This window comes from Cygnus atratus, chromosome 3, assembly GCF_013377495.2.
Source record: "Cygnus atratus isolate AKBS03 ecotype Queensland, Australia chromosome 3, CAtr_DNAZoo_HiC_assembly, whole genome shotgun sequence".
Lineage (NCBI taxonomy): Eukaryota > Metazoa > Chordata > Aves > Anseriformes > Anatidae > Cygnus > Cygnus atratus.
This window is the reverse complement of record NC_066364.1, coordinates 116,206,340-116,232,779: the sequence shown is the minus strand read 5'-3', so window position 1 is coordinate 116,232,779 and position 26,440 is coordinate 116,206,340. Positions and strand designations below refer to the sequence as shown.

The following is a 26,440-nucleotide window of genomic DNA, read 5'->3' as shown; positions in this document are numbered from 1 at the left end:
AAGACATACTGGTCAGACATTGCTTTCCTCCAAAGGAGAACAGAGAGTGTAAGTTCTTCATCTCTTTAGAGAACTTGGTTTACAAGAGTTATTAAAATGATCGGTGTTAAACTGTATTACCTCTCTAGAATGGAACTATTTTGGCTAGTGGCTATGTAGACCGAGAAACCAAAGAGAAGTACGAGCTGCTGTTGGTGGCATCTGACAACGGAATTCCTCAAAGGCAGGTAATACAGAGGATCACATTATTCTTCATTGCAACTTGCTTTTATTTGAGAAATTTAATCATCTGTGCATTTTCTGAGTCATGTTTTTCTCCTGTCACCATGCCAGAATTTCTCATACGTCAGCATTCAAGTATTAGATGTGAATGATAACGCTCCTCAGTTCACAAAGGCGCAATACTCAGCCAGTGTACGTGTAGCAACAGCAAAAGAAGGAGCGTCTGTACTATCAGTGTCTGCTACTGACCTTGACATTGGGAACAATTCTATCGTTTCATACAGGTGAGGTTAATAAGTATCTATTGTTAAAGAAACAGAAGAGTCTTCTTATTTGTCACACAGTATTTTTACTGGTGACAAGATAAGACCTGTTTGTAGATATTGTACAAGTGCTGTGATGAACTTGTAACCAGTAATGATTTTAAACTTAGGAAAGAGGACAGCAATTACTCCATGTTTTAGAGTTAATCAAATTATGATTACACCATAAAAAAAAAAAAAAGGTGAATGCAATCAAATGGTAACAACAAGAACTGAAAGCCAAGGTTTGTTTTAATTTCTGAAATTTTGTATAGACTTGTTGGAATTTCTGAGTTGAAAATAGATAAATCTCCAGGAAGGACTATCTGTTCATATGTCTTCTGTTTTCTGGGAGGAGGAGATCAAGAAACAGTAACTTCCATAATGGGCTATGCATAAAATATTAATTGAGGAAAATTCTTGGATCATTGAAAATGCACATTGACATGAAAAGTATGGATTGAAAAGGACAGATGAATCAGTCAGAAAGCTGTGGGTGTTTAAAAATAGTGCCTTGAAGGATAGTGTTTTTAACTGTGAGATGACATTCTACCTTAAATGTATTACTTGTTCTTGTGAGTTATTCAGTTATCTATGAGAGTGGGCAGAAAGTAGGAATTAGCAGGTCTGCAACCTTCATATGAAATCACCTCTATTTCTTATATTGCTGAATATGCAGTTAGTGTGCAGTAGCTGCCTTCTATTCATGGGAAGATCAAAGGCTTGAGATCTAATGGGAACTGATCTAATGGGTCTTTTTTGCTGTCAGTATGGAAGGTATGCTAGGAAATAAAAAAGGCTGATGTATTTAGGCTAATGTTACTAAAACATTTTGCTTAGCCATTCTTTATAAATAGGCAAATACTAATTTGTTGCTTGTTACGGAAGTGACAGGAAGTAGAGGATTCTTTCTGTGTCATTAATATGAATGTTATACTGATTTCTCTTTAATATAGCCTGATGAACCATTCTGATGATTTCCATATAAATAACCATACTGGAGAAATCATCCTCAGCAGTAACTTGACCCATATCACAGCTGACACGGTTGTTACGCTAATAGTTATTGCTGCTGATCATGGAGTTCCTCAGCTTACATCAAATGGTAAACTATTTCTTTTCACTTTTTTTTTTGCTTCCCACAGAAATGTAACATTTACAAATGTTGAAATTTCAAATGAATCCCATCACCGTCCGGTCAAAATGAGTTAGAGCTAGAATTCATGTTACACTAAAAGTGCTCAATGTACTTTGTGGTAGTAGCCATTCTAGAAGGATATATTAAAATAATTCAGATGAAGTGTGTTTCTTTTTCCTTTTTCCTGTATTTCCTTAGATTTAGAAATGTTTAAACAAATAGTGAATTGCCTTCCAAATGCATTTTAGTTCTTTTAAAAAATATTCAGTAACATGGATGTAATTGTCTTTTTCATGTATTTTTTAAGGAATAGTTTTGATTTCTCATGAACAGGAGCAACAACTGATGTTGATAAAGTAGGATGAAAGGCCCCGATAGAATTTGAAACCGTGAGGTTTCACGGATATCCCTTCTCTTTTGTTACAAAGTAATTTAGCATAAGAGAAAAAAAAAAAAAAAAGAAAGAAATCCTGTTAACTTCAAATTGGTGATCCTTGCTGTCCTACTTTATTGAAGCAACACTGCTGTAATCAGTGAAGTGGGGTTGCGGTGGAACCCCACTTAGGTATAAATGGTTAGCTTTAGAAGTCATGCGTTATGTATTACTCATTATTTCTACTGTTTTTTTTTTCTTCTCCTTCTTGTTCCTCATTCCCACGTGCCAGTTTCTGTCAATTTCTATTACTTCCTCAAAAATCTAGGGAAATAGGGCATGGGTCATGATTATTTCACCAGCAACTTTGCTATTTTAGTATTTTTAATATTTTAATATTTTTCTCTCGTTAGTTTCTGTCACTCTCTACTTGCTGGTAAATGACACTGGCTTCGGGCTGACTTTTGAAAGCTCCACCTATGAGTTCAGCATTCCAGAAGAGGAACCAGTTAGGACTGCTGTTGGCTCTGTGAAAGCTCTGACTGGAAGCATAGCCATACAAGTAGCATACTCTCTGAAATCACATACTGACAAGTTCTCTGTTAATGACCAAGGAGACATTGTGACTCTTGCCAGGCTAGATCGAGAAGATGATGACCTATATAACATTCTTGTAGAAGCTGTTGATTCTGTGGTGCCACCCAATACAGCTGTTGCTTTGGTACAGTATATTGCATTTTAAATTGTTTTTTTTTTTTTTTTAAAGGCTTATAACATTAAAAGAAAAAAATTCCAGATAAGTGTGATTGATTATGTAAGCATGAGTATTTTGAGAGCATTGTTGAACTTAATTTCCGTTTTTCCTGAGGAGATATTACAATTTTGAAATATTGTCAACTTTACAAATTGCATCACTTCCTGAGAGTTCCTTTATGAACAAACCATAACTAGAGAAACTTATTAACACTGGAACTGACTCTGTGCATAGTTCTGCTCCAAAGCCCTAGATTATTAATCCTGCTAATTTTTTTCCAATGAAAGGATAGTTAATCTTGCTTGTCACAACTGAGAATTAAAAATAAATACATAAATTGTTGAGATGCTGTAGGTGTGAAAACATTCAAATGCTGAAAAATGCTGGTTATGTATCCCTTTGTGCTGGTGGTGGTGTTTTTCCCCTGTGGACTTTTGTCGACTAAAAGGAATTTAAGTTCTCCTTTGAATACTGTTTCTACAGCTCAAGAATGTCTCTTTTTTTTTTTTTTTCTAAATACAGGTAACAGTGAGAATAAATGACATCAATGACAATCCTCCAGTTTTCTCAACACTGATTCAAACAAAACTATCTTTTCCTGAGAATGCAAATAGTCTAGATTTGGGCACATTTTATGCTACTGATATGGATATAGGAGATAATGCACTGATAAGCTATTCTTTACAAGATGATTTTGCTGGAGTGTTCCATATTGACAGTTCCACGGGCAAGCTGATGACAACAAAATCCTTAGACAGAGAAATGATGGACACTTATGAACTGAAAATAAATGTAAGTTGACAAGTTTGAAAAAAATCTCAATATAAAACGGAGAAAAAATACTGAATCATCACAAGAAAATCTCAATCTTAGTGAATTCCACTAGAATTCATTAATGTTATGTTTTGTACCCAGAAGCTTTTCTGCTGTGTGAATTGGTATTAGTGAATAAACGACCCATGAACATCAGATCTTAAGGATCATAGTCATATGATATCTTACTGTGAAGTCTGCAAAATATTCCTCAGCCCATTTTAGATTGTAAGGCTGCCACCACTGTATTTCTTTTACTGCTTTGCCTGTCCATAATGTTGTTCATTTCCATTTTTTATACCTTTTAAAACATATGTACTTACATTTAAAATATATGAGTTATATTTATATTTCCATGTTAAAAATGTAAAAGTTTAATCCAAGTACATTCATTTTGTAAGCATCTAGTTGTTATAGATGATTCCATTGATTTTACTGCTATTAATCAGTTAAATTAAGGTTTGTGCATACAAATAATTGGTCCAGCACCAGCCATAATGTATGAGTGTATTTTAAGGAGATCTCTACTGCTGACTAAGTTATTTAGCAGGGCAAGGAGCTCTTGGAAAGCAAGCACAGGGTTAAAGCAATGTAATTCAACAATAAGTAGTCCAGAAGAAAGTCTTCTGAGACAAAGATTCTTTTCAAAACTTTGGAACAAAGGTGAAACAAGTTTGTATCAATGTAGTGCTGTGTTTAATGACAGCTTGGTTCTTCACAGGCCACTGACTCTGGCAGACCACCACTATCTGAAAGTTTAGTTCTAAGCATCACCGTAGAAGACGAGAATGACAACCCACCTGTGTTCCCCCAGAAGTCATACTCTGTGACTGTAAAAGAGAACGAGCCTCCACATGTGGTACGTGGCATTAAGAGTAAATAGATTGTTCTTCTGCAATTGTTTTCTTTGCATAAACTTGGAAGTGACACTGATCTATGATGATTGCGCATTGGTGAATGTATTTTTTTTGACTCCATGGAGCCTGTAAAAACACACAATGTACTCATTGTATATAACAGCAGAGTATCTGTCCCACTGAGTCTTTCTTAAGCTCTCTTTGTGCTGCTCTCCCTGCTCCCTGGTGCTGCACTGTATGGATCTAGTTTTCAGAGGACCTACAGGCAGTGTGTTATAAGCCTCCTCTATGTAATGTGTCCAGCATTCCCCTGTTCTTAAGGTTTTCTGTCTTCCCCTAGTATATGTGTGATTAATAGCCGTATAAGTAACTCAGGCAGTAAACACTATACAGTTAAATACCAGTATTTTGTGGATGTTTTGCCATCCTCTTGGTTCTGTTCTGAATGTTTGTTTTGTTGTTATTTTGTTTAATTTAGATTTTGAATGCAACAGCCACAGATAAGGACATAGGGTACAATGCCATTATTCATTACACCATAACTGGAGAGACTTCATTTTATGTCGGAGAACTTTCTGGAGCTATTACAACTCTTCAGCCTTTGGACTATGAAAGCCATGCCCAGTATACATTTATTCTGAAAGCTTTCAATCCTGGAGAGCCATACCTTCAAGACACAGCAAACATTACAGGTAACTCTAGTTAACTGCAGAAAAAAAAAATTCTCTTAGGGACTATTTTGGTATATGTAACTGTAAGGCATGAAGATAGCCCTCAGTAGTAATACATTCTGCTAAAGTTAGTTATTAGAAATGATTATGTGACCTTTTGATTATGGCCAGATGAAATTTTCCTCTAGAAATGTTTAGCTGCTTTGTCAGAAAGGAAGGGTTTCCACACTAACTGACATCACTTGCTTCAATATTCTCACAAATATTTCTATGTTGTTTGTAGAGTACCTGTTTGACTGTATGATTGGAAAGGTTTCCAGAATCATCATTCACTTCTTTTTCTGCATGTTTACTGACAGTCTACTTCTTGATTGGTGAAAAAAAAGCTGATTTTTAGTATTATAAAAATATCATTAGATAATGCTATTTTCTTGGTCGTTTTGGGGTTTAAAAAAAAAATTTTTTTTTTCAAATTATGTAAAATAGAAAACAACATAAAAGATTTCTGTGACGTTGTTATCCAAGTTTTTGGGCAGCCCTAGTTTTGATTGGCAGAACCTGTTGTTCTGTCTTATCTATATTACTGTATGACCTGCTTCACTAATTGTGGTCCATGACCCTATTGTCCCAGGTCACATACAAACATAAAACTAATCAATCCTGTCTCACAATGCTTGCAATTGAAACCAAAGATGAGAGATACCAGATGATTATGGACACAGAAGGGAGCACAAAGAAACAATAAGGTGGTGATATTCATGACAGATAGTAGTGACAGCATGCTAGCCAGAAGTGCAGTCATTGTGAGGAAACTATTGCTTGAGCAGTAAATAATCTAATCCACAAAGGCGGGAGTTTTGAAATAAAGAAAATAAGGTTGCCATCTGCTATAAATTGAAAGAGTTCCCACTCAGTTCTCAGGGCCTGTGCAGGTTTATATCAGCTGAAACAATAGCCTGTAACTGCTTGGGTGAAAATCATATTTACATTCAGAACTGGACCTTCTTTTCTTAGTTATCGTGGAAGATGTTAATGAAGAAGGACCTGTATTTGAAAAGCCCTCATATTTCCAGATCCTCCCAGACAATTCTACAGCTGGCACACTGATAGTAGATATCAATGCAAGAGATGAAAACAAAGGTTATGATGAAGGCATTTTCTACAATATTACAGGTATGTCTGAAAAAAAATCTCATTGGTGTTTATTACTGTTGTAGTTGCATACTGCTAAGCTATTAACTACTTTTGCAAAATGAAGACCTTGAAAAAGTCAAGTACAGCAAAACTGATTTTGAATGATCCCGTTCAAAACCGATGGACGCAAGTGTGGAAGTACAGTGTTTTAAATCATCTATGCATGAAGCTGACTTTTTTTGGGAGAAATTATGTTATAGTATTATACAAAAATTCTGATCAGAATAATGACATCCAGTGAGCGAGTACTATAGAAATAAAGTAGGAAATCCTCGTCCTACAGAAGAGATTGGGAATTTTGGGTTTCACTTATAACACTGCCTTTAATATGAAACCTAATGAAACACAGGATACAGCAGGTACATTTGGGTGGAATTAACAGGACGGTATATCTGAGCTCCAATAGTTACACCAGATAACTGCATCTGCATCTACCATACTTGTGTGGTTTCTATAGCTGTCATGCATCAAGGATGTGTTGTAGTCTTCAGCCAAACGCCTGGAAGACTCAATGCCTAATTGATGCTCAGCTCACATCACCACAACACTGATAAGGTATTCCAGGCCTTTGGGACTGGATACAAGATTCAAGGAGGATAGCAAGTACTAGCAATTGCTGAAGACTGGGTCTGAGATTTCTCATCTAATACCTAAGAGGAGGTTACTGAGAAGATGGAGCTAAGCTCTGCACTGAGGAGCATGACAGAAGAATTAAACGTAGTAGTCATAAGGTGAAATGGAAGGTTCTGACTGCCATTAGGGGGAAAAAATCTCCACTGTGAATATAAGGGGGAAAAAAAATCCTCTATGAGGATAACTGTGCACTGGAACAAGCTGTCCTGAGAGATACCCTGGAGATTTTCAGCACCAGACTGGACAAAGCCCTGAGCAACCTACTCTGATTTCATTGATTATCCTGCTTTGAGCAAGAGGTTGGACTAGAGGCCTCAAGGGCCTGTTACAGGCCCTTTACAGGCCCAAAGGATTCTGTGACACAGATGCAGTATCAAGAGAGGCTTGATACTGCTTCAAATGCTTTGTCTTGCTTCAAATCACATACAGAGTAGCCTTTCAACCCAAGTCTCTCTAATTTTGGGCATATAATTCAGTCACTGGTCTCTGCTGGCTCTGTTGAACATTTCCAACACTTGGTTTTCTCTCTTCAGATGGAAACTCAGAAGGCCTCTTTAGTCTTTCCAGTACCACAGGAGAGCTCACATTAACAAGAGACTTACACAGCCAGGCTGTTCTCCTGTATTACTCCTTGACAATCACTGCAACAGATTCAGGTCTGCCACCGCTTTCAACTTCTGTAAAGGTACTAAATTTTTTCTTTAGTATCTACTTATACAGTTTATTCACTGTTTTATTTTAAACTGAGTGTAACAGCAACAGGCAATGGGCATTAGTGAGGCAAAACTGTACAAAATGGGAATGGGAAGGTCAGTCTCAGTTCTGTTTCAGGAACAGGATACAGGATGATAATATTTACAAAGTTATGTGCGGTAGCAACTGCTCAGTACATCACTTGCCGTTATTTTGATCATTCACCTTCAGAAAAGATCCAAGAAAGAGAAGCTCTGAACTGTGAGGGAGGAATTTTATAGGAATGGAGACTTCTATGCAAAGTCAAAGAGTGGGACAGTCAGGGGGAACATAATGGAAGTATGTGATATAATAAACAGGAGACAGTTGTTCTTACTTCCCTGTAAGACAAGGAAAAAAAATATAAATTGAAGAGTAAGAAATTGAAATATTAAAATGAAAATATTTTTGACAGTGTTTATTACTGGTTGCGATGTTTTGCCACTAAATATCACAGATTAGCATAATTCAGAAAAAGAGAGTAGAAATGCATAGGGATAAAAATGTAGAAAATCACATTTTAAGGTTCTGTTGAATATAGAGTTATAAAAACATTGTCCTTCAGAACATCAGACAGCAGCTGGCTGGCAACATTTAGAAAAAAATTGTATTTTTAAGACGTAGTAGTCATTATTTATTTACTGCCTGACACAATTTTTCATCTATAAAATCATTTACAACCATTTAAAAATATTGTACTTACAAAATCCTGCTCTGGTCATACATACTCCAGTGGAATAATTTGTTACAAATATAGATTCTCCTTCTGAGAGCTGTTTAGCCAGACAAGTAATTTGTATTTGCTCTATGTGAGGAATTGGAAACAACCCCTCTGTATATTTAGGAAAAATACATCTGAACTTAAATTAGTGAGGTTGATGACTTTTTTTTTTTTTTAAACTAACCTTTTCTACCCTCGAGATACTAAGGTGTCAAACTCAGCATGCAGCAATCCTAGGCTTTTTCTTACTGAAAAAGTTTTAAACTTCTACTATAGCATACCTCAAGAAAATTTTGCTTAACATGAAAGCGTAACCCTTGTGGTCACATTCTTTTCTCTGCAGGTGTCAGTAACCGTAGCTCCCATCAACATTTCATTCCCAGTGTTCTCGGAAGCAGTCTATCAGCCTACACCTCTGAGTGAGAAGATACTGCCAGATTCATTTGTTGTACAGATCAGCGTGTTGTATAATGTCCCTGTGATATACAGCATTGTGTCTGGAAATGAAAAGGGTAAGCTCTTTAAGTGAACTAACAAGGAACATGGTATGTTAAAGAACTACTGTTGCAGACAATTTAGCTTTTGGATTGCTTCTTGTCTCTCTTCTTTTGCTTTTATCTCAGTTCTACAGCCATGAATACTGGGTATGTATCAACCAGATTTACAAATTTGATATGGATCAAGTGCAGGCACATGATTGAATTTCTGTCAGATTGGTTAGAGCAACATGATACAGATCTGACTACACTGGCTGTATGTGCTTTTTTGTCTGCTACAGAAAGATCAGGTAGTACCTGATCAGGCAAAAAGTTACAGTGACTGGAGAAAGAATACCTAAATCAGCATAAAAACTGCTGGTTAAAAAACAAACAAACAAAAAATCACACCTAATTCAGCAATGTTTTCTTAAACACAAATGTGTACCATGAGTATACATGGGACAAGTGTATCACTGCTTTGTGTCATGTGTTTTATTTTTATTTTTTAGACTAATGTTAAACTCATAAAGCTAATATTATTGAGTCATCAAATGTAGTCAGTTTGCACTTCTCTTTATGAAAAGTGCTTTGTTTGAAGTTGTGGTCTCATAGAAGTTATCTGCAGCATCCCTCATCTTCAGTCAGAAGAGGACTTCATAGAAAATAAAATAATTGCTTACTGAAGCAGAAACAAAGACCAGCTGAACAGAGAGTGGTGGAATGAACTTCTCCCCATTGGTTTTCCCATTCTGACCTTCTTGGTTATTTTTTTTTTTAATTGTAGCCGTGGATATGTCTGACATTCTTGAAAATCGACGTTGAATTTTATTTTGTTCTTTGAAGAAAACTGTAGCATACGATATTCATATAAATAATATGTAGCTTGCATTGAAGTCTTCATGTCTTCAGTTTTAACTAATAAAATCATAAACACAGTAACTTCTTTTTCTGTTGTTTTTTAACCAGGGTATTTCATTATTGATTCATCCATTGGGATCATAAGAACAGAAAAGAAATTGACAGTGGAAGATTTCCCAGTTATTTTAAATGTGAGAGCAACAGATTCGTCCAACACCAGCATATTCAATGAAGTTTCTGTGCATGTGGATGTCATTGATGAAAATGATTTCCCTCCAGTTTTCCCATCTTCTCTGCTAGAACAAAGATTGGAAGAGGTAAAAAAATGTCATCCAAACTGAATCACAATAATGAACCCTCAAATAGTAATTACCAAAAAAAGGCTGGGGGGGCTTGTGTAAACATACTGAAACTGGACAGGCTTTCTGTTCTGCCATGTGATATTTTAGGTTTCAGTTCAACCTGAAAATCCCGATACATAGAGAATGGTCTAGAAGTGTGGACTTATTGAAGGAAAAGTGAATCTTTTGCTAATACAGGGCTCCGTGAAAGAAAAAATAGCCACTCCTATGTTGCGTTTTTGTTCACAGAGCATCTTCAAGTACATTCACAGACAGACTCGCTTTGTCTTTTGTAAAGGAGTTTTTGCAGAGAAGTAGCAGAAACAAGTCTTCTCTAAATTAGCATGCTTCTCTTGTTCAAACACTATCTGTTATAACTCTTCTTGCCACTAAGTAATTGGTGGCAGAAAACAAGCCAATTTTCAGTCTGTGGCTATTATGTTACAATAGCCTGCAATGGAAGCCACAGCATTTAATTATGCAACAGGATCTAGGTAACATTTCGCTTTTCAGCATTTTGCATGCTTTAATCTGCTTGTTACTTTAAAAAACAAACAAACAAACAAACTGATGATGTTTATATTTTGTATACCGCATGCCTTGCCTTTGAGCTTATGGGCTGATTCATGAACTTTCTCCTTAACAGCTACAACTAACTTGAAATCTAGTCCATTTTTAACATTGAGCTAAATATATTTTTAATTATTACACCTATTTTTAATGTTCCCAGTTAACTGAATGGAGAAGATTTAATGTCGCATTTCCCAATCTTAAAAATTGGTTTCCATGTGAAATATTTACACAGAATTAATTGTTGGATACCAAGTTGGATCACATAACTTGAGATCAGGTCTCAAATGGCCATGCGAGTGAAATGCTGATGTTTACTGTCAATCTGAATGCAAATAACATTTTAACAGAAGAAATAGATCACGTATTTTTAAAAGAATAATTATTAGCCAAATAGCGTTCAGACAGAAACGTGATTCTGAAGTTGAGAACATCTCTTTAATTTTAAAGGAGTACAGGCTATTAATTATGAATAATTCCTTAACAGCAAGTCAGACACTTGAGATAAATATTTGACCAGTTCTAAAACATGGCAATTTTGTTTCTGAAGATCACTGCCATAGGTGGCAGTGGTGACATAGTGACATGGTGACATAGGTGACATGGAGGGGAAATAGTCTGTTCTGTAAATTCAGGAAAACAAGAGTTTCTCTCACTATGCTGAATGAATTGTATAATTTTGATTTTAAAGTGTTTACACTACTATAAGCGTATGCAGTGTCTGCCTCCCCCCATCACATAATTCAAGAAATTGCAGCTAACCAAACTCTGTCACAGCCTCAATCTGCTTTTCATTGACAGAATTTACCTGCTACTGAGATTGTCCAGCTGAAAGCTCAGGATAATGATACAGGTAGAAATGGTTTACTAACATATGGCATTCTCAGTGGAGACACACTAAAATTCCGGATAGATGAAGCAACTGGAATTCTTTATTCCACTGTCTCCTTTGATTATGAAGAGGAACCTACAGAGTATCAGGTTTGCTTTAGATTTCTGAAACCTCTTAGTTATTCAGAACTTTTTATCTTCTCCTTGGATAATTGGTGACATTTTTGTTTTGATTTAGCTTGCTATTGCTTTAGCATTTTATGCATAATTTTAGAATATGAGTTTCTCAATATGTGGTGCATTATTAAAGCAAGATGCTGCCTGTGGACTATTATGCCTAACCTGAAATTCAAGCAAGGCTCATAGTTCACCAATCTTGCAAGCTCTCAAACACTTCAGCTCATGAATAACTAACTTCGCAATGACAGCTCTCGTATTCAGTGTAGTCTATTTGCTTGAATCTGTACCAGACTGAGATCTTGGAGATAAGATGATCATTTTATCTTCTTTACTGTTGCTGTTACTGCTGAATATTTTTTATGATCTTATTTTGCTTCAAGCAAAAATGCTGAATTTGTTGGTTGTATGTAAAGACTTTTTTTTGTTGTTGTTAATCAAATATTCCTGAAGTTTTCAATAATTATTTTGAAGTGAATTCAGAACTTGAGTTTACATTTCTAAGAATCCCCTGAAGTTTAAAACTCACACAGCGTTTTTTAATCCTGGTGCAAATACCTGCTTATATGATTTCTCCTTTCAAATAATCGTGTAACTTACAGGTTGTGATATATGCTGAAGATGATGGAATCCCTGAGAAGAAAAGGGGTTACTGCACAGTTGTCATAAAGATCATTGATGTTAATGACTGGCCACCTGTGTTTGACCTGGTGACTCCATTCAGTGTTAATGAAAATGTGGCTGTGGGATTCATAGTTGGAAAAGTCACAGCAACCGACAGAGACACAGGAGACAATGCCTTTATTCTTTATAGCCTTAAAGGTAACAAGGGATTCACTTACTGCACTGGAACAACTATCACTTTGTTGTGTTACAATGTTATGAGTGTAAATAGCATTATGTGAGTTAGCTCCTAACTCCTGTCCACATAAGCTGAGAAGGTTCACTTTCACCTGACTTAGTATTTTACTAATTTGTGCTCGTATAACTTTCACAATGATTGAGTAGCAGCTTCTTTTGCAGAACCTACAACTGTTTTAAATACTACTAAATTAAGCCTCTCCTCAACTTGTCAACTGTGATCATTTTACAGCTACAAAGATCAGATGTAAATGGTATCACAAGTGTGTCAGGCACCTGAAACACTATCATGGGCTGTTAGAGAGCTGCTTTCTTCACCCTTGTGCTGGACAACTTTACCTCTGCAGCAGAAGTGGCACAACAGGCAGCAGGTTGCCTACTCTGATCTCAGATCTCAGATCTCTGCCCAGGCTATTAATGTAAAGGACCTTTAACTTAATTTTACATTAACATGACAGCTTGGGAACTGCAGTGACTGAGAGCTCTGGTTTGTGCTTCCTATCACATTTATCTGTGGTAGCTGATGGAATTACACTTGGGAAGAGCACCCCTTTTGCCACTGCCTCTAAATCTTACCGAGATGGAGATTTAGAGCTGCCTGCACCAAAGCCTGTAGGCATTGAAATATTTGTTTTTGTACCATCAAGAGCAATGTATATAAGGTTTATGTATATTTTAGTGTCCTTTATTTCCAATATGCACACAGACTTTAGGGTGGTTTTGGACCAGGGAAGCCAAAGACAGTAAAGGTCACTGCTGTGTCTTTCAGCAGTCACGTTGATTTCTCTTTAGATCTCTGTGCTACTTAGTCTACCTTCATTAGAGCCAGAATAAATTCAGTGACACGTCGTCTTAGAGATTTTGCAGGAGCACTGGCTAGTTACAGTGTTCATGCTCAGCAACAAGCAAATGAGACTGAACATACAGAAGGTCAGAGGACTGTAAAAGTGCCTATGAACACCTCTGATCTCCTCTAGCCTCACAGAGTTGTGCAGACTAGGAGGAACTTGTTTCTCGAGATTTACCCCACATCTCTGATGTGCTGTCCATCATCGTTTGCATGGCTCAAGCATTATTAATTTATGAGTGAGACATGTGAATCTGCAGAATTTGTTGACCTGTTGTGTTGGCTCGCACTTCAAATGCTCATCCACTCAATCTTTTCTGTTTTTCTTCTACATTATCTATATGACATTAAAGACTGGTTTCGGTGAGCTCGAGATATGACTAAACATAACATTTAAGAGTGTAGTTAATTATGTGTTTCAAAGATGTATTCAATGATAAAGCTTCTTTGATTGTATCTCAGATGGTGGAGGAAATATATTTGAAATAGATGAAATACTTGGGAACATTAAGATAAAGAATTCTCCAGACTACGAAACCATGAATAAGTACAGCCTGACAGTGAATGCAGTCAACAACAAATCTGCCCCTTTCTATCAGGTAAAAGAGCTTTCTAATGAAGAGTGACACTTCCAGTCAGAGTAGATTTGAACTAGTGGGAGGTAGGTCTATCACAGACAGATATTGTGCAACATAAATTAGTCTCCTAATCATGGTTAGGGTCAGATTTTTGCCCTTGGTGTCCATGCTGAGGAATATTATCTTCCACAAATAGTAGAAATACTTTATAATCATGCATGGTAGAATTTGTCCCTGAAGTGTTTGCTGACTAACCTCTGCGGGGGTGCAGGAATGATGCTTTTAGTTAGTACTATAAATACTGTGTTAACTTTTCATAGCAGCAAAAGTAATTTTCAGTCGATTGTTCTAATCCTGCTATATTACTTTTATTTGAAAAGGTATTATACACTTATTTAACAGTAGTAGAACGTCCCAAGTTCCCTTATCTGCATCCCTTATCGCTAAGCTCTACATCTAAACGTCTAAAAAACAAACAAACAAACAAACAAACAACAAAAAAAAACTTAGCGATATGGTTTAGTGGAGTACTTAGTGTTAGGTTGGAGGTTGGACTCGATGATCTTGAGGTCTCTTCCAACCTAGAAATCTGTGTCTGTGTCTGTATCTAGCAGCAGTAGTAGGACATATGGCTTCCTAAACACATCCTATTCTTAACCATTCTGAAACCTTTCAAGAAGAATCCTAATGCAAATTTAAATTTCTGCTTCTTTTGTATTAAAATTCTGTAGAGATCTTTGATGTCGAGTTTACAAAGTTTAACCTAATGCAGTCTTTTACTACACCATTTTCAAATTCTGATTTAAACTTCTTGTTGCATATGCAAATAACAAAACTACTTAAGAAATAAATAAGACATCCTAAATATTCTAAAATTATTTTATTTAATAAATAAACCTTTTTATTTCTAGGCAACCACCACTGTCACTGTTCTAGTGATTGATGTGAATGATAATGCTCCAGTGTTTGATCAGAATTCCTACTCCACTTCTATAAACATGATTAATCCTGTAGGTGCTCACATCATAACTGTGCAAGCTTCCGACAAAGATCAGGTAACTACTCCTGTTTGATTTTGATACTGCTTTAAGCTGCAGCCCAAATATACTTTTCTTTGTTCTACTGATATGAAGCACCAACTGTAGCAGAAAGAAAATTATGATTGATTAGTAGCACTGTGAACTGGAAATTAGGAATTTTATTGTTTCTGCTCTGACGCTGATGTACTTTGGGCAATTTTTTTCAGCTACATTTGCCTTAATTATTCCCCTTAATATTTGGATTTGTACTAGTCTTTCAGACATATATAAGAACTCAAGCAATTTAGTGACTGTGAAATTATTTGAACTTCTGAAATGGAGGATTCTTTAAAAACTAAGCATCATGTACCTGGCTTGAACATAGAAATGTCTGTTCACCAAATGCCTCTATACCCCAGCTAATTCTGTTTCCACTTTTATAAGTAATTTTGTTTGACTGATTGATTTATCTGTACTGCACCCACACCAGGTAATGTCCAGGCACCAGGAGAGATATCAGTCAGTAAGATCACCACGACAACATCAATATTAATTATACAATTTAAAAGATGAAACATCTGGAAGTGACAGCAAAACATGAATATCAGGTGTCTTCCTAATATTTCATGCAAAACTTCGTTTATAATAGCAGCAGTTGAGATATATTGCTGCAAATAATTGAAAGGCCCTTTTTGTTTTATTTGCTATTACTTTATATAAAAAATTGTTTTATGAATGTTGCTGGACTAAGAATGCTTCATGGAGAACTAATGAAATTGTCGTCCTTCAGACATGTCTGGTCCTCTGCTCTGTACCCTGTCAGGATTGTGGGGCACAGTCCAGCTCTGAAGATATTAGACTTTGTTTCTATTCCTCCCCATTCCTGAGATAATCATAAATTTACAGATTACATACTGACAATAGATGCTCATGGCAGGGTTTGATCCTGCTTCTGCGGAGCCATGGAAAAAGAGAATATAACATTTTTCAGAAATACAGAGCAAAGGGTGATAGGGTAAACCCTAAGGCTTGTCTCAGAAAAGTGATGAAAGTGATGTGAGTGTAGGCAGGAAGGAATAGGGCTTATACTCACAGCAGTGGGGAAGCTGCACTTCTCCTCAAGGTGCCACAAGAACCCAAGGGACTTTAGCTTATTCTTATTGACATTGCTCCTTTAGGTTACTCTCTTGCTAGGCTAAGTACCCCCATCTACACATCTAAACTTAATATTTTTTCTTTAAAGACTTGTTTTTTCCATTTTTGTTGTGTAACTCACAAACTACTTCTGAATTTTCTTCTGCGTTGTGTTTTCATCAGCACCCATCCTACCATAGATAATCCCAAGTTTTCATTTAGACATTTTTTACATCTCTTGTTTCAGTGTTTATCCTACCCTTCAACATGTACTCCCAGTGCAAGTAGTTTTATTTAGTACTTTAATGGGATTTCTTATCCTGGAAATTCATTATTACTACTGATATCGCTATCAAAATATAGTTCTCTGTACATTTTACAGTGTGGGGAAAGCTTTATAGCACCCATGGAAAATGAATAGTTATTTGTAACTCACTTTGACAGACGAGGAATCTGAAGCTCATTGTCCAAAGTCATGTGGGGAGTCTAGCAGAAAAATAAATCTTCACTTCACTTAGCAATATCCTGCTCTTCCAACCCTCTCTCTGAAAAATCTATTTTATATGTTCTAGTTTATGAACTTTGATTTCAAAACTATTGAATTAACGTTTTTGTATGAGCTATGGTAGTCTAAAAGTTTGTGCAAAGCTCAAGGTCATTATGGACATAAAATCTCCCTAAATACACTGTTATATAAGCTTGTGTTTTTAAGACTATAAATATGTATGGGTCTTGGGGTCATACATGAAGCATGAAAGCATGAAAATTAATTTTCAGGGATGGGGGGAACATGACGATGAGTCTGTCCATTGGCTGCTGCTGCTCTAGTGTTACAATTTCAGCATGAAGTAGCTGTGAGTCCTGATTCTGTCTAGTTAAGTAAAATGCTCTGGCATTTTGTCAATTTAAGCATGGAAATACTAAGATTCCGGTGAGTCTGTGCTACAGGACTGGGAGCACCAAAATTACATGGTCCTGCAAGCCAAAGTGACATTGCTCCTTTAGGTTACTGTCTTGCTAGGCTAAGTACCCCCATCTACACGTCTAAACTTAATATTTTTAATTATCTTAATCTTAATAATCTTAATAAAGTTGTGTTCCTTTCATGGCAGGGGCAAAATGGCCTTATTGAATACTACATCCTCCCAGATATAAGCTTCAGCGCATTCTTCCTGATAGAAGATAGGAGCAAGGGGAAAATAATAACAACTGGAAACCTGCCTAGTTCTGAAGAAATCCGGTTAACAGTGATGGCTGAGGATAAAGGCTCTCCATCTTTAAACAGCACTGCTGTGATTACTCTTAATGTGTTCGACAACCGTCCATTTGTTCCTCAGTTTAATGAGAGCCAAATCAGGTGAGGCTTTCATAACGTAACTGGTACATATTTGACAGGTAGTGGAAAACACAGTAAAGCTGAAAGTTGAAGATAATTATCATAGCATTGCCGTCCCCTTTGGTGTGCACAGAAGGACATTAGTTTTTATTGTTGTTTTGAGCTCTGGCAAACAACTAGAGGGGATGGGGCAGAATTTTCCACAGATACCTTATTCTTAAGGAGTTAAATCTTGAAGCCTTTCAGCACAACAACTGCTGGGAAATTTAACGTTATGTTTTATCATTTGTCTTCTGTATTAGCATTTCAGTGTTGGAAAACACGGGAGTGGATCATTTAATTTACACTTTTGTTGTGGCTGAAACTTTAGGAAAACCGATTATTTATACAGTTGTATCTGGCAATGAAAAAGGTGAGTACTATTTCCCTTAGGACTTGAAATAGCTAAGATAACATGCTAACCTGTCTTTTATGTGGTAGATGCCACTGTATTTAAATGAGGAGATGGAGAGCAAGGATAAAAATGTGTGTAATTTCTTTGGGGAAAAAAAGTAAAAGCACACAAAGAACTTCCTTCAGAGCTCTTCAGCATGAGAGTTTGTTAATCTCCTTTGGCTAAAGATGTGGTTATAACTTGCCAATGGGTTCTGATGGTCTTAAGTTAGGGTAATTTTCGGGCTAAGGAAGCTAAGATGAAGCTTTCATACACAAGCAGCTTCCTCCTTGCCAATCTCTTTTAGTCTATCATTTCCTTACACTCGCACCTTTCAGGGCATCTGGCCTTCTTCAGCTTTTGCAGCTGTGATATGACTCCATTTGCACACAAAAAACAGGAGTAATTAAAAACTGATAGAAAACTTGGAGAATGTGTGCAACAAGAGGCTGCAGTTTTATTTTCCAAAGTAGCTGCTCCTTTTCATGTTTAAGGCTTGTTTGGTCTGGGGTGCCCCCCAAGCTGTGGTGCGTCCACTGCTTAGCCAGTGGTAATGAAGCACTTCATATTTGTAAGAGGAGAGGGCCCACGGAAGCATCCTAAGAGAAAACAAGACACAAAAGGTAGGAGAGCCACAGGTGAAATAGCAGCTATAACAACGGAGGTGCATGTTTTTCCTTTCAGGTCATTTTAGGTTGGATCCAGAAAGTGGTGAGCTGAAAACGGGAATTAATTTGAACTATGAGGAGACTTCTCAGTATGTGATTGTAATTGAAGCAAATGTGAATGTCTCGACTGCTGCAGTCCAGTCTTCAGGTAACTTTCCTGTGAAGGGCTTTCCAACTTCAATCAGGGGCAATGAACGCAAGATATTTCTTTGCCTTCTGTATTTGCAACCAACTATAGGAATCAAGATTCTCTTGAACTGAAAAGTCTGGTGTGAAAGACAAGCAGCTGAAGGTCGAGGTTGTGCAGAGAAAAGCAGTAGCCTTCCTCCAAGGGTGCAAACTCTCACAGGGTCTTACTGTAGTCTCAGAAAAGAATGTAATACCTGGGCGTTGGACTCCATAGCAGGAACTGGAGGAACCTGCCTGTCCTTTGCCCAGTATAGCACAGCCAGCTGTAGAGGGCTGACAGAGAAGCAGTACTGTCACCTTTTGCCTTGCACTGCCTGTTCTCCCCAGGGTCCTGGAAATCAAACAAAGCTCCCCTGGGCATGTCTCAACTGTGTTCACTTCCTTCTCCCTCATCCTCAAATGCAGCCGAGATACTGCTGTAAAGCCACAGCCTGCCCCGGCCTCTGAAAGTTGTGCCTTGCTGATGTTTGTTGTTGCAGACACAAGGCTGAGCAGCACTCAAGATAACCTGTGTTTGTTTAACAGGCCTGTTTGCTCCAAATGTGGCAATGCTGACAATCTCAGTGCAGGATGTAAATGAAGAGCCAGCATTTTTGCAAAGCGTCTACTCTGCTCGGGTGCCAAACTCTGTGCCATACAAGTACCCGGTTATTACAGTTCAGGTAGAGTATCTGTCTGCACTCTTCACAAGGACAGAAATCTTTTGAAAGATTTGAATTTCTTTCGCATTTAAATTAGGCTAAAAGAGCTGTTAAATCTGCTCTCAAATGCTTGAGTCAAATTCTGCCCACCATCCAGGTTTATCATAATGCAGGTGAAGGATGGGGTGTTTAGGGAACTGGTCCATACCTGTCCTACCAGTGGTTCTGTCACAAGAATGTGCAGTCTGTTCTGACTCCTGGCGCTGCCTAAAGGTATGATGCCTCAAGGATTACATACTGCACAGACTACTGTTCTCTCTTCGGCACTATTAATTGCTTTGTTACCATCAAACCCAAATAGGAAATGAGATACAAAATGGAGCAATTCTTGTATTTTTCTTTCTAAGTCGGAGGTTTCTCAGTTCCTATAGTCTGCTTCCTTTACGCTTGCAGTTGTAGAATCCTCCTAGACTTTATGGGAAATTTATTTCCCCTTTCATACCCGTGGTTTGATTCTGATAGCTTGTGTCCCACTTTGTTAGTGCAAAGGGAAAGTTTATGACAACACTTTCCTAAAATAGTCCAGTCTTACGAATAAAAAATGCAGCTTTATGACTGAAGGGTAATGAACAGCCCGAAAGACATACGCTGAGTCTCATAATCATCTTTTCTTCTTTTTTCTTTTTTTTTTTTTTTTTTTTAAACCCAGGCCACAGATCCAGACTCAGGAGACAATGGACTTCTGCTGTACAGTTTAGTGAATCATCAAACAAATGAATTTGACATCGATGAAAATACAGGGCAGGTTTTTACAGTTTCTGTAGCAGGAAAGGTTGGAACATTTTATCTGGAAGTCCAGGCTGCAGACCAAAGTGGAAAAGGACTCACAGCCCAGACAAAAGTCAATGTAAGAAAGATTGCTATTTATAGTATTGATTTGCTTCTATGTCAAAGCTGTGTATACAAGAAGGACTAGGTTTGGTAATGACCAAAAACAAACAAACAAAAAATAATAATACCATGCAGTGAGACTGTTGGCAATGCCAGTATCTACTACAAATGTTCAGGCCAGAATTACAAGGTTGCTGTTTCCTTTAACAGATGAAAATCTGTTGACATGAAAATTGACTTTTAAAGGACAATTACCTGCTTATGGAACAAATTAATCTCTTAACTAACTCCGGCCATGGCTAGATTAACAAAACTGCCTTGAGATGAGGGAGGTTGGGATAAGACTGGAGAGAACCATTTGGCAATCACTGTGAGCACAGGAACAGGAGGAAGGATCTAACCTATTTCTGGGAGAAATTTACTCTTGAGTTATTCTTCCCTGGAAAGAAAGATTTACCTTGACTTAAGAGTTGTTATCAGGTATTACAATTTGATATCACTTCCTTCCTCCTTGGTGCAATTTCCCCAGGATATCCTCTTTATTAGTGCAAGAACCTCCATGTAGATGCACAGCAGATACATTTTACACCAAGTCTCATCCACTCCAATGAAGATTTGAAATATAAAATTAGATAAGCATCCTTTAAATACTGCATTTATAATAACTTGTGCATGCAGATCACTGACAGGTATAACTGGAGATTGTGCAGAGAAATCCAGATTTATTTATCCATACCTAATTTTGGAAATCTGTTTCATGAAATTGCATGCATGCAAAGAGAATGCAAGATATGAAAATCTGGCAAACTTTTCTCTGAAACCTTGCTCACAGGCATAGTAGAGTTCTATATTGGTTCAGTTACAATTTATTAAGTGCTTCAACTTTAGAATTGCCTAGAATGCTATCTTAAAAACTGCTTTCTATTGAAATTATTGATGTAAAAAGTTATGATCTCTCATTCTGAGCATCACCATCAGAGTCTTTTTTTGAAAGTCAATCTTGGAGAGAGATGTAAATGCTTTAGAAAACCTTACAGGCAATTTCTTTATTTCTTAGGTAACTGTTGATTCCAGCTCCAGTAAAAACATTGTGGTACTTGTTCTTAATCAGAAGATCAATGTTGTTGAAAAAAACATTGCTGAAGTAGAAAGGTATTTATGAAACTGTGAAGCTTATTCTGATATAATATCCGGTGACAAATGTAGAGCTCCTTTGAGATAGGGGTCTGACAGCTTACAGGGGAGCTGATACAGCCAGCCCTCATGAAAAGCTAAGCCTTCAAATTGATGTAGTGCAGAATAATTTGAGGGAATTCACAGGAATCCATCAGAAAGATATGCCAGTTCTTACCTGTAAGGCTTTGGCCTGAGCTGACAAATGTCGAAGTGTTGTTGGACTAGACGATTTCAAGAGATTCCTTCCTACCTCAATGCTTCTGTAATTTTCAACAGCCTAGGAACAAGTTTATTTATATACTTAATAATTTTTCATGGATTGTAGGCCCAATATACACATGTGGACACAGATAGGATAGAGGATGTACTAATCTTTCATTCTTTGACAAGCGTCCTAAGACGAGTCCTCAAAACAAAATCACTTACTACAAATGAGAAAATCTCCCTTGTGGCACAGCAGCAGTGCTTTCCAAGGTCTCAGCCCCCACAACCCTAGGGGATTAGCTAGCAATGTGTGGATGGCCACAGTAAAGTGAAAAAACATGTTTTGGCCTTTTTGTGTTGTTAATGAAGACACATAATACTTTGATTATACATAAACATGTATTTACATTGGAAATATCAAGTCCTGTGCTTTTGAGGGGAAATAGCTTTGAAGAGTGGAAAAATGAGTTTGACATTGTTATGCCACCAATTTCTTGTTGGTAAAAATTAAATTGAACCCATAGAGCTCCTCCTGTCTTGGAAGCAGCTGGTACTAACTTCTATCAGAATGATGGATTAATGGCACCAATGGTCTGATCCAGCAAGAAAATCTCTTTATTAAAGAACTGGGAGAAAACAATACGGTTTATGAGAACAAATTTCCCTTTTCCCCACCTTTACTGTTCATGGTACGCCATAGGTATCACTACCTGTATTTATCATAAAAAGTCAAGTATGAAATGGACCATATGTGACTTTGAAAAGCATGACTAAACATAGGATATACTATGCAATATTGGTTTTGAAATTTAGGTATTAAGGGTTTGTTAATCCTTCTTTTCTCTAATTGTTCAGTTATGCTAATGGCACCTAGCTAAGAATTTTCAGGCTATGTACAAAAGTTTTATAGTATCTACTAATGAAATATACTTTTGTTTAATAGTCAGAGACAAGGACTGGATATTATTTTTCTCTGCTACTCAATCACCCAATGATATTGGGCAAAAAGCTTAATTCCTTTGCTGATGATAATCCTGCATTTTGACATCCTTAGATTAAAATGCTAAATATCTGCAAAGTATTGTATTAAGTACTACTTTTCTATCATTTAATTTCCAGTGTTAAAAGAATTTGTCACTGCCCAGTTAATTAACAATGTTCTCTTAATATGATGGCAGAGTCATAGAAGATATACTTGCATGGAATATATACATTGTTGATGTTTATTCCAATGAGTTTGAAAGAAGAACAAGAGAAAGCACTGATGTAACCTACATAAAAATCATTGCTGTTGATGAGGCAAACCAGGAAATACCTGCAGAAGATGTAAAAAGGTTTGTACAGTCGATCTTCCGGGTATCACATCTATACAGCTGGGTTTTGTTTCCCGTAACATTATTAATGTCTCAACTGGATGAGTTTTGATGACATAACAGTTTATCTGGCACTTACCTAAAAGCTCAAACTGAATTTTTAGAATTCAGAAAGCTTACATTATTTATTCAAAGGTAATATCCAGAGTCTGTTGAAAGCATGAATATGGCTGCTTAATTGTGCAAAATAAATTTTAAAAGTCAGTTTTACAGAAAATGGAAGCAGAAATAATGTCACTAAAATAGATGTTGCCTTCACTTCTGAATTACAGAATTTTGATTAAAAACTTAAATTTCAGTTGTATTTTACATTTGTTTCATAACCTTATAGTGGTATGAATGCATGCTCACGCAAACATACTATTAAGGGGAGCTGCTGTTTAAAAGCAAATGATTTCTAGACTCAACACCTGTGTGTAACCAGAAATGGTTTGTGGTTGAAACAACTAAAAGAGCCTGTGGTCATAGGAAGCACTCTGCATGGATGATTTTAGGGACATGGTTTAGTGGGTGATAGTGGTGGTAGGGGGATGGCTGGACCAGATGGTCTTGGAGGTCTTTTCCAACCTTAATTGGTTCTATGATTCTATGACCCCTTTTTGCTGAAGAAAGCACTCTTGGTGTTTCTAAACTGTTTATACGTGGCTGCCTTGAGCTGGATTTAGAGGATACTGACATCTCAAGTTCAGTTTTCCAAGTTTTGCATCATTTTAGTTCATAAGCACCAGGACTGGTTGCTAGAAAATGGAATTTTTCCTGAATGGAAGACATGACAAGACAATCTTGGCAGACCAGCGTGTGAAATTCTATTATTTTCTTCAGTACTCTGCAAGCCTAAATGAGGGTTTGACAAATCATTAGCATTTTAATTTTCTGTCTACAGAAAACTTAGGGAGCAGAAGGCAAACATTGAGAAGGAACTTCAGAAGATATTTTCAACATCTGTTACCGCTGACATAGAAGAGACTCCTGCTGACTCGACAACTCCTGAACTCATTGCAACTATTGTTCTCAGTGTTCTGTTAGCCTGTACCCTCATAGCCTTCCTGGTATATGTGGTTATTTCTATAAAAAGGAAAAGGTACGCATATTTTTACTTTAACAATGTAGTTTAGACTGACAACAGTTAGTTTACTTTAAATGTCAACTTGAAAAAGACTAATCTGATAAATTGTTCATATTTGGATCAAGTATTGCCTAAGATTTGCTGTCTATCAAAATAGGCTTTTTACTCTAGGTATTAAACACCTCTCAATATACATAACTTAAAGTTGGTTTCTTTTGTTTTTGGCACAAAGCAACAGCAGAAACAAATACTTTTAAAAATAGAAATGTGGATAGCAGAAATTTCTGGCTGTGAAGGGGGCCATAAGTACCTATAATATACATGTGTTAAGTCTTCTCTAACCACATTAACTTGTGTACTGAAGTCAAGGGACATTTTGTTGCTGACTTCAATGCCTGTAGGACTATGTAGATGAGGAAAAGAAATATGTTTTCAAGAGGTTAGCTCATATTTACACTATTACGATTAATATATAATCAAAAAATAGGTAATACTCAAAACTAATTGCCAGAATAATACAGAAAATAGATGCTGTATATTAAAACTATGATACCAATAATTTCATGTTCTATTTGGAAAACAATTGTAAAGCCAGTCTTTAAAAAGAATGAGCAATTTAATTTTAATGCATTTATCATTTTCAGAATGTATGAACAACAGTATTCAGTTAAGAAGCTACATGAAGTGGAGGGTATTGATAATCCGAATTTAGCTGACATAAATGGAAGTCTGAACAACCTAGCGAAACCAGAGGATACAAATGAAGTGTAAGTAGAATGCTGATACCACAAATTTATATTAAAAAAAAAAGCCATATCAAAAGACGTGTTTCTTGGTTATTCTGGTAACGTACGATTTTCCTTGCATCTTTCAATAGCGTGTATGTTGATTTCTAAGAACTGTTACAGTAATAGGCTATAGTATCTATGCTTTGAGGGAGCTAATACCTTTTAATCTTGTATCACAAATCATTATTGTTAAGCCTTATGCAGGAAAAAAGCTTTCAGGCTATAAGAAGCTACATATCATTCACCTGGGTAAAATCCCAGTAATTTTGAAATCAGCATACGTATTTCTCTGTTTCAGACAAGCCAAGATTTTTTCACATAACTATTTGCAAGATGAAGGTGTTATGAATTCTCTTAACTCTCTTTCAGAAGAACTGAAACAATAGCATTTAGCAACCTGCAGGATACCAAAGAAGGCAATGCTGACAAAGACGTACTTCAGGCCAATGAAAAGTGCAATTACCTTGAGACACTATTAGATATCAGCAGTGAACAAGAAAAAAAGGTAGCTTCTGAAAATGCCGCTCTACCTAGAAATGTAAGTGCCAAGCCACTGCCAAAATCACAACAAAACAGGCAATTGGCTTTTCAATTGCAATGAATGGAGTGAAAGTTATTTTATACTATTCATCAAATTACTGAAATAATTATTAAAAGACTGTAAACTTGTGACTGAACTCATCCATGGAAAAAAAAAATCATAAGTAATGACTAGCTTTGAGGAGGGGCTGTTTGTCTTTGCTTCGGAGGGAGGAGGAGGAGGATTTTGTGATGCAGAAAAGAAGGGTGGTTCTCTTCCATCTTTTGCAGAACAAGTACAGGAAAGGGTTCTCGTGTGTTGCTGCTCCTACAGCTTGCAGCTTTGAAGATGATGCTTTCTTTGCAAGCTTCAGAGGCAGAATACACGTTAAAGTGATATAACTTCTGGTGCTTAGAATTTGTCCACTCTACCATCGGTAGCATTGCCTCAGCTGTGCTCTTTGTTTTCTTGCAGGACTGCTCAAATCATGACTCAGCTCCTTCACTTACTCCTTCACTTACAGAGAAAGTCCCTGAGAAAGAAATAAAAGGAGTAAAATTTTCAGAAGCGGCAATTATTTTGGATACAGAATCTGAACTAGATGAGTCCGATGATGATAGCTTTCCTCAGTAACAGTGCTTGACAAAGAGAACTTTTATGAAAGCCACAAAACCACTGTAACAATACAAAATTAAATGTGTAATAATTGGAGGACGCTATCTGAATTTTAATGCTTGCTACTCCTGTTTGTGCTGTAAGAGATGGACAAGAAAGAAAACAAGCGATAGAGTTGCTTCTTACGGGGTATTTAATTCTGTGTGTTATGAATAAAAGAAGACAAAAGAAAAACACGAAAAAAACAGCCAGCTTCCTCCTGCACTGCCTTTTCATTAGGGGTAGATGAAGCGTTCCTCAAGCCTTCATCCCCTTTTCTGTTCTTTCGCCTTTCCAAAAGGGGTGTGGAGGGGTGTTTTGTGCTGTTTGTGCCGTTTTGTTGTTACACGGCCGTGCTCTGCACTCCCGCGCCGGCCCGGGCCCGGCGGCTGCGCC

General features: G+C 36.9%; 1 protein-coding gene across 1 annotated transcript in view; it reads left to right on the top strand.

Moving 5' to 3' along the window:
* The window catches only part of LOC118251090 (protocadherin Fat 4-like), a 46,869-nt gene extending 20,770 nt beyond the window's left edge, over window positions 1-26,099 (top strand). The window contains exons 17-42 of the mRNA XM_035552858.1: window positions 129-227; window positions 334-506; window positions 1,481-1,629; window positions 2,449-2,756; window positions 3,312-3,581; window positions 4,324-4,461; window positions 4,938-5,151; window positions 6,145-6,303; window positions 7,491-7,642; window positions 8,754-8,922; window positions 9,856-10,064; window positions 11,460-11,639; window positions 12,269-12,488; window positions 13,837-13,973; window positions 14,864-15,007; window positions 17,218-17,462; window positions 17,744-17,853; window positions 18,559-18,690; window positions 19,257-19,393; window positions 20,082-20,279; window positions 21,321-21,415; window positions 22,822-22,977; window positions 23,900-24,097; window positions 24,727-24,849; window positions 25,240-25,408; window positions 25,865-26,099. Coding sequence (XP_035408751.1) covers window positions 129-227; window positions 334-506; window positions 1,481-1,629; window positions 2,449-2,756; window positions 3,312-3,581; window positions 4,324-4,461; window positions 4,938-5,151; window positions 6,145-6,303; window positions 7,491-7,642; window positions 8,754-8,922; window positions 9,856-10,064; window positions 11,460-11,639; window positions 12,269-12,488; window positions 13,837-13,973; window positions 14,864-15,007; window positions 17,218-17,462; window positions 17,744-17,853; window positions 18,559-18,690; window positions 19,257-19,393; window positions 20,082-20,279; window positions 21,321-21,415; window positions 22,822-22,977; window positions 23,900-24,097; window positions 24,727-24,849; window positions 25,240-25,408; window positions 25,865-26,023 — 4,443 coding nt within the window. The 3' untranslated portion in view covers window positions 26,024-26,099. The remainder of the gene's footprint in view (window positions 1-128; window positions 228-333; window positions 507-1,480; window positions 1,630-2,448; window positions 2,757-3,311; window positions 3,582-4,323; window positions 4,462-4,937; window positions 5,152-6,144; window positions 6,304-7,490; window positions 7,643-8,753; window positions 8,923-9,855; window positions 10,065-11,459; window positions 11,640-12,268; window positions 12,489-13,836; window positions 13,974-14,863; window positions 15,008-17,217; window positions 17,463-17,743; window positions 17,854-18,558; window positions 18,691-19,256; window positions 19,394-20,081; window positions 20,280-21,320; window positions 21,416-22,821; window positions 22,978-23,899; window positions 24,098-24,726; window positions 24,850-25,239; window positions 25,409-25,864) is intronic.
* The last annotated feature ends 341 nt before the right edge of the window (window positions 26,100-26,440 follow it).